Source organism: Pseudopodoces humilis, chromosome 4 (genome assembly GCF_049639895.1).
Source record: "Pseudopodoces humilis isolate 2021_Gansu_Grassland_sample_001 chromosome 4, ASM4963989v1, whole genome shotgun sequence".
NCBI classification, from domain to species: domain Eukaryota; kingdom Metazoa; phylum Chordata; class Aves; order Passeriformes; family Paridae; genus Pseudopodoces; species Pseudopodoces humilis.
This window is the reverse complement of record NC_142203.1, coordinates 73426024-73438899: the sequence shown is the minus strand read 5'-3', so window position 1 is coordinate 73438899 and position 12876 is coordinate 73426024. Positions and strand designations below refer to the sequence as shown.

The window sequence follows — 12876 nt, the reverse complement described above, 5'->3', positions numbered from 1 at the left end:
GCAGAGAAAATGTCAGGTTAATCTAATGGGGGTCAATAGTGAATTGCATAAGAACAAGTGTTCAGTGATGCTTCATCAGATTTCTTTCAAAACCCTCAACAATTTTCAGTTCCCTTGGATCAAATGAAAACATGTTTCTTCTGTGCTCAGAACCAACTTTAAGTAGTGTTTCATGTCACACTTTTGTGACTAACAAGGTGAGAAGTACTTCATTTAAAACAGATCAATCTCTCTGGTTTTGTATAAAAAATTATTTTTTGTCATGTCTATTAAAAGGCTTTCCTTTAGAAAAATGACCAGTTAAATTTACAATCCCATACTCTCCACCCTCAATCCTTATTATTATTAAAAATAATATTATTATTATTATTATTATTAAAAATAATGCACAAACTTCATTAGAGAAGAGCTGGACAATGCTACTATTTTCTGCATTGCTAAAACTGCCTTTTTCCTTCCTGCCCATTCCTTCCCTCCTAAAGCAAAGTCCAAGTCACAAGGGCAAGGGAAGGAATGTCTGAGCCTCTGTAATGTGGATTTTTTCAGAGGCTGGAGCAGCTGAGGATGAGATGTGCATTGCTGGGCCATGTGCTATTTCCATGGTATCCAGGCTCCTCAGGGCACAAGTTCACACGGCAAAACATCTCCTCCTTGTCCCAGTCTGCTAATCCTGCCTACACCCATGGCCATTTAGGCTGGACCCCGTTCTGGTCACCAAAAATGCTTTAGTGTGAAACTAGAAAAAACATATCACAGAATGACAAGGCCAAAAGGAAAAAAAGGAAAACTCTTACAAGACATGTCAATCTAGAGAGGGAGAAGGAGGAACAGAACTAATTGCAATACTTTCATAATAATAATTAATTCTTTGCTCTCATAGTCTAGAATGCAAAGCTGAACTTGCAGAATTGCCTGCCATGAAGTCAGAGTGAGGTTTCTCCAGCTAATTACTTCTCAAGATTTCTAAATGGATTTAAGAGTAATGGTGTTGATATGAAATTCTCCTTTCACATTTGTGTACCGTGCTGCTCATTAACTGTGCAGGCTCCTGAAAAGAGGGTTGCTTACCCAGGGACTGAGGGGAAAAAGTAAGGTGCACTTGTTTGGTTGAATGAAAAATGCTATTTTGTGACAGTGGAAACTAGTTGAAAATTCCAGTGGCATCCTGGCCAAATCAGTTAACCGCAGTGTTTACATTTGGGAACTGGACCATGCATAATTTTTAAAATTATTATGTTTTCAAATGAAAAAATTTCAGCATTATACTTTTAAACAGTAATTCACTTTAAAATTAAGTTAAAATTCTTCACGAAAGAAGAATGTTTGACATTGAGAGAGATAGAAACAGGAGGTTTTAACAACAAGGATTTCCACTTAACTTTTGCATTTGCTGTGCATTTGTTTGGACCTGAAATATAGTCACATTGAATGTCTGGCCACAAAAGGTCATGCTGGTTCCACACAAACACTACTCTGAATAATTTTTTTCAGAATAAATTGATTTTGAATTGATTTTGGTTTTTCCCCTTCTTTCAGAAACGTCATTGCTCAGTGGCAAGAATATGATAGATAGTTTATAAGTGCAAAGATCTGAAGAAAGAGAGGAAGGGTAAAATGCCTTGGAACACTTTTTCATTTCCTTTAAAAAGATATTCCATGACATGCATTATGTGCACAAATAAAAACATCAGTGCTTGTCTTAAGAACACAGAAAGATTGATTTTCTTGGGTTTTTTTTGTTTCTGCTCATGTTTTCAACCCCAGCCACTGTTGTAAGAGCCAAGTGTTTGAGCTTTGACCTGAAAAATAGCATTTCACACTTGGAAAGATCCCTATACGAGCCTGTAGGAAGTCTCTGCCACCATGCCTCTTGATACAACACTTGTCCAAGGATAAAAATTAATAACTGTCAAAACTGACTCAGGTATAATGGATCTGCTCTTTGGTTAGTGGTGTGCACTGCATGTTTCTCAAAACACAATTGAAATATTTACAGTGAATACTTTTGGCTGTATGAAAGGCAGGTGGCAATATAGAAGCAGCCTGCTCAGCCCTTGCTGGACACAATCTAATCCATTGGAGTGGAGAGCTTTTCCCTATGCCAGGCAACAAGCAGTAGTATGGGAGAAAAAGGTTTCAAGTTGACCAGGGAAGGCTTCCTCAGTGAAGAAAATGTCTTTACTGAAAGGGTGGTCAGGCAGAGGAACAGTTTCCCAGGACAGTGGTGGAGTTGCTGTTCCTGTAAATATTCAAAAGACATGTAGATGTGGCACTTCAGAACATGGTTTAGTGGTGAGTTTGGCACTGTTGCACTAATGGGTGTATTTAATGATATTAAAGGCCTTTTCCAACCTAAATGATTCTGTAATTATATGATTAATGAGAAAACTCACAGTTGTTCTGTGGGAGTGTCTTAAGCCTAAACCTGGTGGTCAGTGCTAGGATTAAAAAAAATCGCTGCTCGGGTCGGTCAACGCAGATTCTTCTCCATTTTGTTGTCCAGGATGGCATTCTTTTTCTAGACACATGAGATTACTCTTCTCTTTTTGTTTTGGCAAAGTTACTTATTAGAGACTGAGAAAAATGGGAATACTTTTGATCTCCACAGCTCTTTCCTCTAATATCTTATGGGTTTACACCTGTACCAAAAGCTTATTTTATTTGTCCTGATATGCCGATGGAATGGGCACTGATGAGGAGGGACCCAAACATGTTTGTGGACTCTTCCTGGTTGCCTGCCTATCTCTAATCTGATATCCAGATAATAAACATCCTGGCACCAGGTTCTTCTTTTCTGGAATGTGACTTATCAAGAAAGAGAAAAAAAAAATCCACCAGACATGAAGGGGAAGGATGTTGATCTTTCTGGGACATTACTCAGAATTTTCCTACTTCTTTTATAATTTACTGTTTATTGGTGCAAACAAGGCTGCTCAATATGCTGCTTCCCTCCCTATTCAGTAACTTTTCCTTACAACTCATAAATTATTGCCTGTCAAAAATGCAAATCATAATCAAAACCTACGGAAATTCCTTCTATTTCCCTCAGTGGGATTTAGATGAGAACTCTGTTGAGCAACATGTGTACCCTTCTGTCTCTGATCTAGACCATGTGCCTTCAGAGAAAAAAACAAAAACAAACAGAACAAGGTTTTCAGATATATAATTATCCAGAATTATATAACTGAGTTATATGATGACTACCAGGGTAGAAGTCTGTAACAAAACTTTAGGCAAGTCCTGGCGACACTTAACCCTCCACCTGCAGCCTCCAGATTTCTCAATGGCAATCTGGAGGTCCCGGTTATGAGGGGAAAACAGCAAAAGCCATCTGAGGTAGACCATGCTGTAGTAAGGATGAGATTTACAAGTGGAAATGCATTGCTTCCCTGCCTGAAGACCCACATTAACTCACCCAGAGTCCAGCTGTTGTCCCTGATAGTCAAATCTCCATCAGTGAAATCTACTTTGGGATCCTTCTGATGCTGCCATGACCAATGTAGGTAACTAAGCTGAATCAAAAATAATCTGATCCTGATGGAGATTTTCCAGGTAGTGGCAATCCAAGGGCAGAGGTAGACTATTGATCTGTTTAGTTTCTTTTCATTTTCCATCTCAAATACAGATATTCAGGCATTTTTATGTCTGCCCATGGGGGCCAATGATTACCAGTGCCTCCCCACCCAGCCCAGGTGTTTTTGGGCAGGAGCTGACCTTAGTGGGGACCTGGCTGTCGTAAAGATGGCAGCTCATCCATCACAGCCTTCGCAGCCTGTCAGCATTGCATTTAATCTCACTTGTAATTTTCCAGGAGAGGTTTGCAAAAGCCACAAACAGAATTCTAATGCTGTATAATGAGGTTTGTAGCCAGTGAATGCTTCCCAACAGAAGGAAGCTCGGCTGTGTTCTATCTGCCCTCAGCTATGCAGAGATGGGAAATTCCCAGTTCAGCCTACAATTCCATGTGCTGTTCACATGCTATTGGAACAGGTATATCTTTTCTAGACAGGATTCAGTTAAATGTTGTCACAGCTATATCTTTCCTCTCAACTCACATGTGCTCTCAGAAATGGGCTCTCAGAATCCTGCACTTTACAAAAATAGACTTTTCCAGCTGCTGACACATGGTATCCATGAGGCTTCATTCCCCTTTTATGGATTCGGAAGATCTTGCTCATTCATTGTACTGCAAGCTTCAAGTCCTTCTGTAAATCCTGATCAAAACCCCACCCAGACAATCACAGTTTTTAAAAGTTTGAGCCAAATTCAGGAAACTTCTGTCAGTTTCTTCTTTCAGCTCTGAAATTTTCATTCTTCATTATGCTCACTATACCTATCTTCCAACTTCATTCACTTCATGAGGTTTACCAGCACAGAAATGAGCTAAGTTGGAATCAATATGACCAGAATTGTACTCTTGGAAACAATGCCAGATTCAATCAAGAAGGGTTACTCTAAGGATGAGACATAAAGCTCTGACTCCCAGATATATATTCAATGGAATGACCTCTCTCCCTGACCTGTCTGTCCGTGTCATGCTGACAGATCATATCTTTCACTGATGCAGACCCATGGAAGCTGCAATTTGTCAACAAGTCCCTGGGCTGGGCAGATCTGGAATGGATTTCTATGATATAGTTTCTCTTCTGGCAATAAGATGGGAACAGGCTAAATCCCTGGAATTATGTGGGCCTCAGTCACCTCATCAAGCTTTATCCCTTGTTTCTAATTCCATAGGTGTCTAGCCCCTTGACCAAACGATGAACCAAGAGAAAAATGTCTATTTTTTCTCTAGACACCTCTTTATATTTACAGATTCTTCAGCAAACGGATTAGTTAAATTACTATAGCTATATTCAGTGGTGCTGGAAGCAGTAATGATAATTATTACAATGTTATATTTAAAAAAATTATGTTTGCATCCTTGAAGCTGAAAAACATCAGCGAATCATCCTGAAATTGTTTGTGCCAGGTGTCCTCCTTATGCTGAATTAGCTCTTAAAATTTTGCCGAAGCAGTTAATCAGTTCCTGAGGGCAAGATTTAAGAAAAATACTGTGCTTTGAAATGAACTATTGCCATTAATAATGTTAATGCTGTTTCTTTAATTTGGCAGGAAACTGGAGTCCAAAACAAAACTTTTCTTGCTTTTTAAAGAAAATCAGCCAAATTTGGCCAAGTCTCTAACCTCCAGCCACAAAGATATTGGGAGGAAGTTTTTTCTGCACGATTTAATTCTCCTGAGTATTCTCCATTTCTCACAGCTCTTAGAAGTCTTGTTTCATTACAGAGCATAGCATGTCTTCCCTGCAGTTATTCTTCCTTGTTGGATGGATAAAACATATTTTTAGTCCTAGAAAAGAAAACAAAAAGAAAGAAGTGGAACAAAGGAGGAGCAAAGTGGGGTGAAGACTAGAAATTCACACAGAAAAAGAATGTGCAATTTTTATATTTGAGTAGTATTGTGCTGAAACCCTATTATACTTATGACCTTGCCATTACTGAACACAAGGATATTTCAGTTCATGTTGATTTTTCCTTCCTTTTAGGCAATGAATGGATAAAATCCTCATTGAAACTGCATCTCTGTGCAATGATTTGCTTAGAACTGCAGCATCTTTAACAATTTTAAATAAAAACATCCTCCTTCAGCTCAAACAAGGCATAGCAAGGAAAAAAAAATATTATAAAATCCAAAATAAACCAAAATAAACGTCTCCTATCCAGACAATCAATTTCTCAGTGGTGCCCAATAGACATATTGAATCATGCATTTTGCTTACACAGCTGCCCAGAGAAAAACAAGGACCATATTGCTACCCATCTCTTTTTGCAAAAGGCTGGCAATTATAGTGCTTGGAAAGTGGTAACCATCTTTCATTGTGTCAGTAAGTATTATTCAGGTTGGCATACAACCTCCCTGCTTGCCCTCACAATACTCTTAATTAAATTAAGATTGTACCTGGAGCAGAGAGGCCTGATCCTTGCAAATGCTACAAAGTTTCTGGCTCATGTAAAGGTGATGTTGAGGAATTCTGGGGTCTGTGTTGTGCAGGTACATGCTCAGTGCAGATTTACCTCCAGGCTGGAGTGAACCGATTTTCTATTTCATCCCAAATCCTGTTTCTCACCGTGTCCAGCCTTACAGATAGGTGGAGTAAATGCAATGAGGTGGTGTCATAATTTAATCATAAAGGGCATTTTATTTATGGTAGGTATGAGAGAGTGTGCTTGTATCTTAACTCACAGGGTTTTATTTCCCTAATAAAGATAAATGGCATTTTGGGTTCATGAAGCTAGAAATCAGAAAAAAAACCCAAACAAAAAACCAAATAAAAAACAAAGCACCATGTGGTAGACAGTTTCCATAGCTTATTGTGTAGCCTTTCACAAGGCCATCTCAAAGTACTGTTTTGCCTTTTCAAAGGATGTTTGGAAAGTGACTTGAATAAATCATGATATGCAAATATAAATAAAAACAAAGCCTGGGATTTCTGACCTAGAATTTGAATATACACCGTACATGCAATTCATATAATTCATTTATTCAGATTTATGTCCAAATACTGAAAAGAAAGGACAGTATATTGGCTGGCAAGCTGGGTTAACATGTAGAAGTTCACAGGGTTTGCTCTGTGTTTCTGTGTTTTGTTGTGGCCTTCCTGCATGCTACTGGATGAGCTCTCAGAGTGAGAGCAGTGGCAGCCCTTATGATAAGCATTTAAGCTCTATTTGATGAACACATTAATCAGCACACTGAGCACCCTTCTATTTAGCAGGCTGGCAGGTCAAATGCCAAGACTTTGCCAATGTGGAAATTTTGGAAAAATGATCCCTGCTTCAGAAATCAGTGAAAAGAGCTGTCTTGTTTCCCTCTAGGCTCGTGCAGTTCCTCAAAATACAGACACATTTCCCATGTGTTCCACAAGAGTATACAAGGCCACTTAGGGAAGATGAGCTTAAAAACAAATGTATTTTGGACCTTCATACAGCTCAGGTATGAGCTCAGTGATAGAATGACAGGCCTGCAAAGTCCAAAACACCCCAAGATATGCTCAGAAATTAATGTGACTGAAAAATATTAGGATATGAAAGCTGGTGTGCTTAAAGAGTCAAGTTGCCTCCAGGATTAGGTTAATACTCAACAAGGATTTTCTAGGGCCTTAATTCTGTGTAAGTCTTTCAAGTCATCCATTCCAGCCTATAGAATAAAACCAGCACTGTCAAACCAAAGGATTACTGTACTAAAGAGAGGAAATACATGGAAAAAATTGATGCATCAGAATTAGGGACATAATATACCAGAGCAAATGAATATTACCAGCCTGCTCTTTTCAAATACCTCATGAATTCAGCCTGATTCTTTCACCCTTGAATCTTATCTGTTGGATGCTGTCAGAATATTTTCCTGGTCAGTGATTTGCAGGATCTAAGTCAGACAATGTATATTGCAATGTTCTCATGTTGAATAATGTTTTGTGTGTTAGGCAATATTTATGGAATTTTTTCTTTGTAGGTCTCAACTGAAGAAGGAATGAGCTTAGCCAGAGAATATTCCTGCTCCTTTTTTGAGACTTCAGCTGCCCTCCGTTTCTACATTGATGATGTCTTTCATGGACTAGTGAGGGAAATTCGAAGGAAAGAGTCCTCACTGTCCATGATAGAGAAGAAGATGAAGAGGAGGGATAGTCTGTGGCGGAAACTGAAGGGATCCCTGAAGAAAAAAAAGGAAAGTACAACCTGATGGCAATTCTCCATGAGCCCCTCATCAGGAGCTGACCACAGTAACCTGTAATAGTTCACAAAGGCAGCATTGATACAGCATCTTCCAGGCCACGTCCTGGAGTTCCTCCCCTTCAGCTCTCATGCAGAAGTTGCTCCTTGAGAGCTCAATTCATGGTTTCCCTGTGACTCTTCTGTTCTATAGTGCCATTTAGCATACCCTCTCATATCTTTTCTGCAACTCTGAGTGGAGAAAATACTGTGTTTTAATGTGTGCTCCATGGCTGGTCCTCAAATGCTATGAGTTATGCCAGCATCCAAGGCAGAACCAGCTTCCACCAGCTCTAGGACAATGGATACACTTATTGCCTCCTCTTCTGCATGCACAGGTCATTTCACCATCCCAGGAATGACTGACGTTGATTTTAATGGACGTTTTGACTTGTTTAAGGACTTTGGGATGTGACCTTCAGCTTTGCATTGACATGTAGGTTTAGGGTTAGAGTGTGCTCGGCCTGCACGCCCGTGTCTGTGTGTGAGTGTTTCTGTGAGCCTGGCCCAAAGGGAACGCTGGGGACTCACAATTCTGACCCCGTGGTGCCCCATCCCCATTGTGTCCTGTCCAGTTAGCAGGTAGGTTTTGCAAGCAGAATACGAGTCATGCACCAGCCCAGCAGAGGCTGTCTCCTCTGACCTGTACTTGCCAGGGCTGGCTGGCAGAGGAGCCAATTTCTACAGACATGCTGTGCATTAAAATCATACAGAGTTTGTGTTGGAAATGAAGTTTTAATGGTCACCTGGTGGAAACACCTGCAGTGAATGGGGATACCTTCAACTCGGTCAGGCTTCTCAGAGTCCTGTTCAGCCTGACCTTGAATATTCCAGGGATGGGGCATCCACCAGCAATCTGGGCATTCTGTGCCAGTGCTTCAGCATCAGCCACAGTCCCCTGTCCCATGAAGAAGCTCACAAGTGCTCTGTCTGTCTGATGAGTCCCAGAGCCCTCTCTGGAGCAGTGCAGCTCTGTCCCAGCATGCAATAGCATCTGTGATGTAGCATCCAGCCCCTGACTTACTAGAGAATTGCATCAGCTCAATCACCATTGCTCACAGTCCTTGACCATCCAACTCAACCACTTGACTAAGCACTTGGATAAGTCTTTTTAAATATTCCTTTTCAAAGCTGGCATGAAGTAGAGTATATGCTCCTAAGCATTTTTTCACCCCTGGAGTTCTTTTAATGTTGTTGCTATTTATAAATTTTACAGATAGAATATGCATAAGTTTTGTCAAAAATAAAGATTGTGATTTCAATGGAGCCATCCTAGTAGTCAGTGTCATTTGTGTCCATCATGGATTGATAACTGATATAACAAAAAATATGTATCTGTGTTATTAAATGTTCCTTTTTCACCTTTTTCACCTTTCTTCTGTGAAGTTTTGCAGTTTCAACCGATTATATTTTGCATAGTCTGGGTCGGAGTAGATTCGTTTTCCTCTGTAAAACTTGGAAAGGTTATGATATTGTGAATAACTTTAGTTCATTAAAATCTGACATTTTTTTCTCCACTCTCCCTTCCTTTCAAGGGAATCTGGAGACATTTTGTGACATGTCAAAAATCCTTCATCAAAAGTAATGCTTTGCTATACGTTTTTAGGTACCATGTGGCTATATTTCTCTTTGAGAAAGATTATTTTGGAGGAATACAAATACAGATACCCATTAAAGTTGAATTTTCTGTTTCCTGCCTCTGGAAGCTGAAGTCTGCATTTATACCATTGTAATTACTATTATTATTTTATCTATATTGCCACAGAGATTTTAGGTCAAGTGTCCTAGAGACAAAAAGATACACTTGCCCAAAGAGTTTATGAGCTAAGTATAAGGAGGGACAATGAGAGGCTGCACTGAACAGATGGTAGCTATGAGACAATAAATAACAAGGGGAAACATCTGTGTCTGTTCCAATCCTGCATACTGCATAGAGGGGAACAAAGAAGTCATTCCCTGTGTTAGAGAGCATAGAAATTACCACCCTGAGAAACCTTGAGGGATGGTCTTTGATTTTTTTGGACAGATGCCTGAGTTTTGAGTCAATTGAAAATCATTTAGTGTTGGTTATGTCATTTCACTCCTCCCCCCACCACACACACACTTAGGTATGTATAATATCAACATGGACTTGGGTCTGTATTTTTAGGGGTACCTTGGTTCAAATCCGTTTGTAGGACTAAGAAAGTTTGCAGAAGACAGCATAGATACAGCCTAATATTAATTCTTAAATGGATTAACTTGATTAAATATGACTTCACTAGCATTAAGATCATCTGGCAGAGAGCAATGTCTTTCCATATTGTTAAACTCTCTTAGCCTTCACAGCAGTGTTACCACACACAAGCTGCTCTTGGAAGTGATTTCTGGACTGTGCCAGGTTCTGCACCATGCTGATCAATGGGTCAAAAAAAGTGCTGTTCTTCTGTGGTCTGAAGCCAGGATAGGTATCATTCTAAGGTTTCTCAGTATGGACATGCTCAGGTGTCTCCTGGGATATGTTCAAATTTGTACAAACACAGGCTGCAATCATCACTTCTTCAGGTGTAGCAAGCCTATGAGAACTCCAGGTTCTGCATGTCTTCACAACCATCCCCAAAATGCTCATTTTGAAAGGTATTTGGTACCAGGTTAGTCTCTTTGGGAAGAATGAGGTCTCATACCCTCCAAGGATATTCTGCTACATCTTCTATGAGCATTTCAGGCATTGAATATTTCTTAGGCAGAAAAGTCTGTATTTATCTCACTCCACTTTGATTATGTAGAACTTGAGGATGACTGGATCTGAATGATCCAGTCATTCAGATCCCCTCTCTGGTTAATACAGAGAGAAAATTTGGTGATTTTTCCTGTATGGCATGGATGGTTAGCATATGGTGAATCCCCCCTGAACTGGCAGTCTCTTTCCAGTGACTATATTTCATTCCACAAAAAACAGCCCAGTCTCCCAGCTAACACTTTGATGTCTACATTCATATGGGATAAACCCCATCTGTAAAGATTTTTCCGCTCAATAGCAACTGTAGAGAATAATTCTGCAAATGCTAGGCATTGAGCTTCATCTCTGAAACACCTCACCATCCTTTACTTCTAAATTGGGAAAGTAATTCTGATTTACCATGACTGAATTGCTCAATAATCTATAATGCTTAACCTCAGTTAATTGAGCAGAGCTGATGGAGGTTAGAGTCAGTGAGGATAACATAAGTCATAACTGCACAAGGGGCTGGGTGCAGCTCCTTTACCTAATTAATCATTTTGATTCCATCACAGAAGATTTTACTTAGCTGTCAGACCTAGCTGAGAAAATTAAAAAACAGCAGTTCTGTGTCTGAAGACATTTCTGTATCTGACTATTCTCTCTCTAATTGTGTCTAGAAGATTTGAAGAAGGAAACAGATCACTTTATTTTGTTGTGTTGTCTACGGTCCCATGAAGGTGGCAGCTATAAATTATTCCACTGTCAGACCATGTTGCAATTGGACCGTGATTCAGGTTCCTACAGAAATATAATTAAAGGCAGCTAATAAATAAAATAAAGTAATAACAATTTGCAAAAGTATACTTGGTATCTCTCACAAATACATAATATATGGCAGTTGATTATCCTTCTTCACAGCTGTGGCAGATCACATGTTGCCTCTAATTGAGGAGTGGTCTGGGAAGGCTGTAAGTCAAGGTGGAAAATTTCAGAACTTAAGTTATCCTTTACAGATGGCTTTTGCACACCAGCCTTAGAACTTTTGTGCAGAATCCTCCTGTGTTCCCTCAGACTGGCAGTTCACAACTATGTTAGCAATCTGATGCCTTTACAAGTAATTGAAAATATTTTCTTTACACACCCAAAAATGTCCGTTTTGAGACTGAGATGTAAGAATGCATAGATGTAAGAATGAAATAAATTATCTTTATTTTTTCCACTAAATATATATTTTATATATAAATATATAGGAAATATACATACACTATAATATATATAGTTTCTGGATGTTTTTTTATTTGTAAGCTTAGATATTTGAGCCTTCTCTCTATCATGACAGATAGGAAAAATCAAAAAACAAAACAAAACAAAACAAAATAAAAATAATGCAGGAAGCAAAAGATGGGGCTGAGCAGAACTTAGTGTCTCATAGTGAAGATTTAGGCTCCACAACTGTGTCAAATTCTTCTCCCAAGTTGAACATTTCTCTTTTTCATCACCCAGATGTGGTATTTGTAACAAGAAAAATAGCTTCAAGTGGGTCTTCTTCCAGAAACAGTAAATAAAGGTATCCACTGCAGTAACCTCAGAAGGTGACACTGAAATAATGATGTGTTAAACTGAAAATTGTTCATGTATTTCATATAAATCACAAAAATTTTATGGTTAGCTCCTAGAGCTAACCATAAGCACTAGTGTTGGCCTAAATTTGTACTAGCAATTGAAAGAGGGATGTCTAACGTAGACATTTATGCTAATATAATTCTATTAAGTATACTTACAGCAGTTAGCCATATTTAGATATTCCCTTTAGGGACTCTTATTTATGCAACTGTGCATCACACACTGCTCATTGCTTATGACTCAAAAAAAAACCCTGAAAATTAGCAGAGACATGGAAAAATACGGAATGTGACTTAAATGCAATATGAAAATAACTGTTCTCATAACTTTTAATGGCAGTTGAATGGAATAGTATCTTAGACCAGATCAACCTCCTTCTTGGTACCATTTCTAGCTTGATCTGTCCCTTCAAGCTTGTGGAGTTAGGATGTCTGCCTGGCAAAATGATTTGTAATGGGGATGGCATTGTCTCACAGACGCTGTGAAAGTCACCCCAAGAGGCATTGCCCTGCACCTCTAGCCTGATTTATCACTCCCTGATGCTCTTGGTTCTAAACCTCCTCAATTTGAGCTCTCCAATTTTGTTACATCGCACTGAATTATGGGGTTGTTTTGTGATGAGGACAAATGTCCACTCAAGAGCACCAAACTCATTTCATGATCTGAACTCTTTCCCCAAGAAGTAATAAAGACAAGAACATCCAAAGCCATTGCATCACCTGCTGTATATCTTCTGTCAATAGATAATTAATGTGACAATTAGATTTTCCCATTCTCACA

General features: G+C 39.2%; 1 protein-coding gene across 2 annotated transcripts in view; it reads left to right on the top strand.

The window, feature by feature from the left end:
- The window catches only part of RIT2 (Ras like without CAAX 2), a 182855-nt gene extending 173817 nt beyond the window's left edge, over window positions 1–9038 (top strand). For both annotated transcript variants that reach the window (XM_088054360.1, XM_005528096.2), the window contains one exon: window positions 7516–9038. In XM_088054360.1, coding sequence (XP_087910486.1) covers window positions 7516–7743 — 228 coding nt within the window. In that variant the 3' untranslated portion in view covers window positions 7744–9038. The remainder of the gene's footprint in view (window positions 1–7515) is intronic.
- Window positions 9039–12876: the final 3838 nt, after the last annotated feature.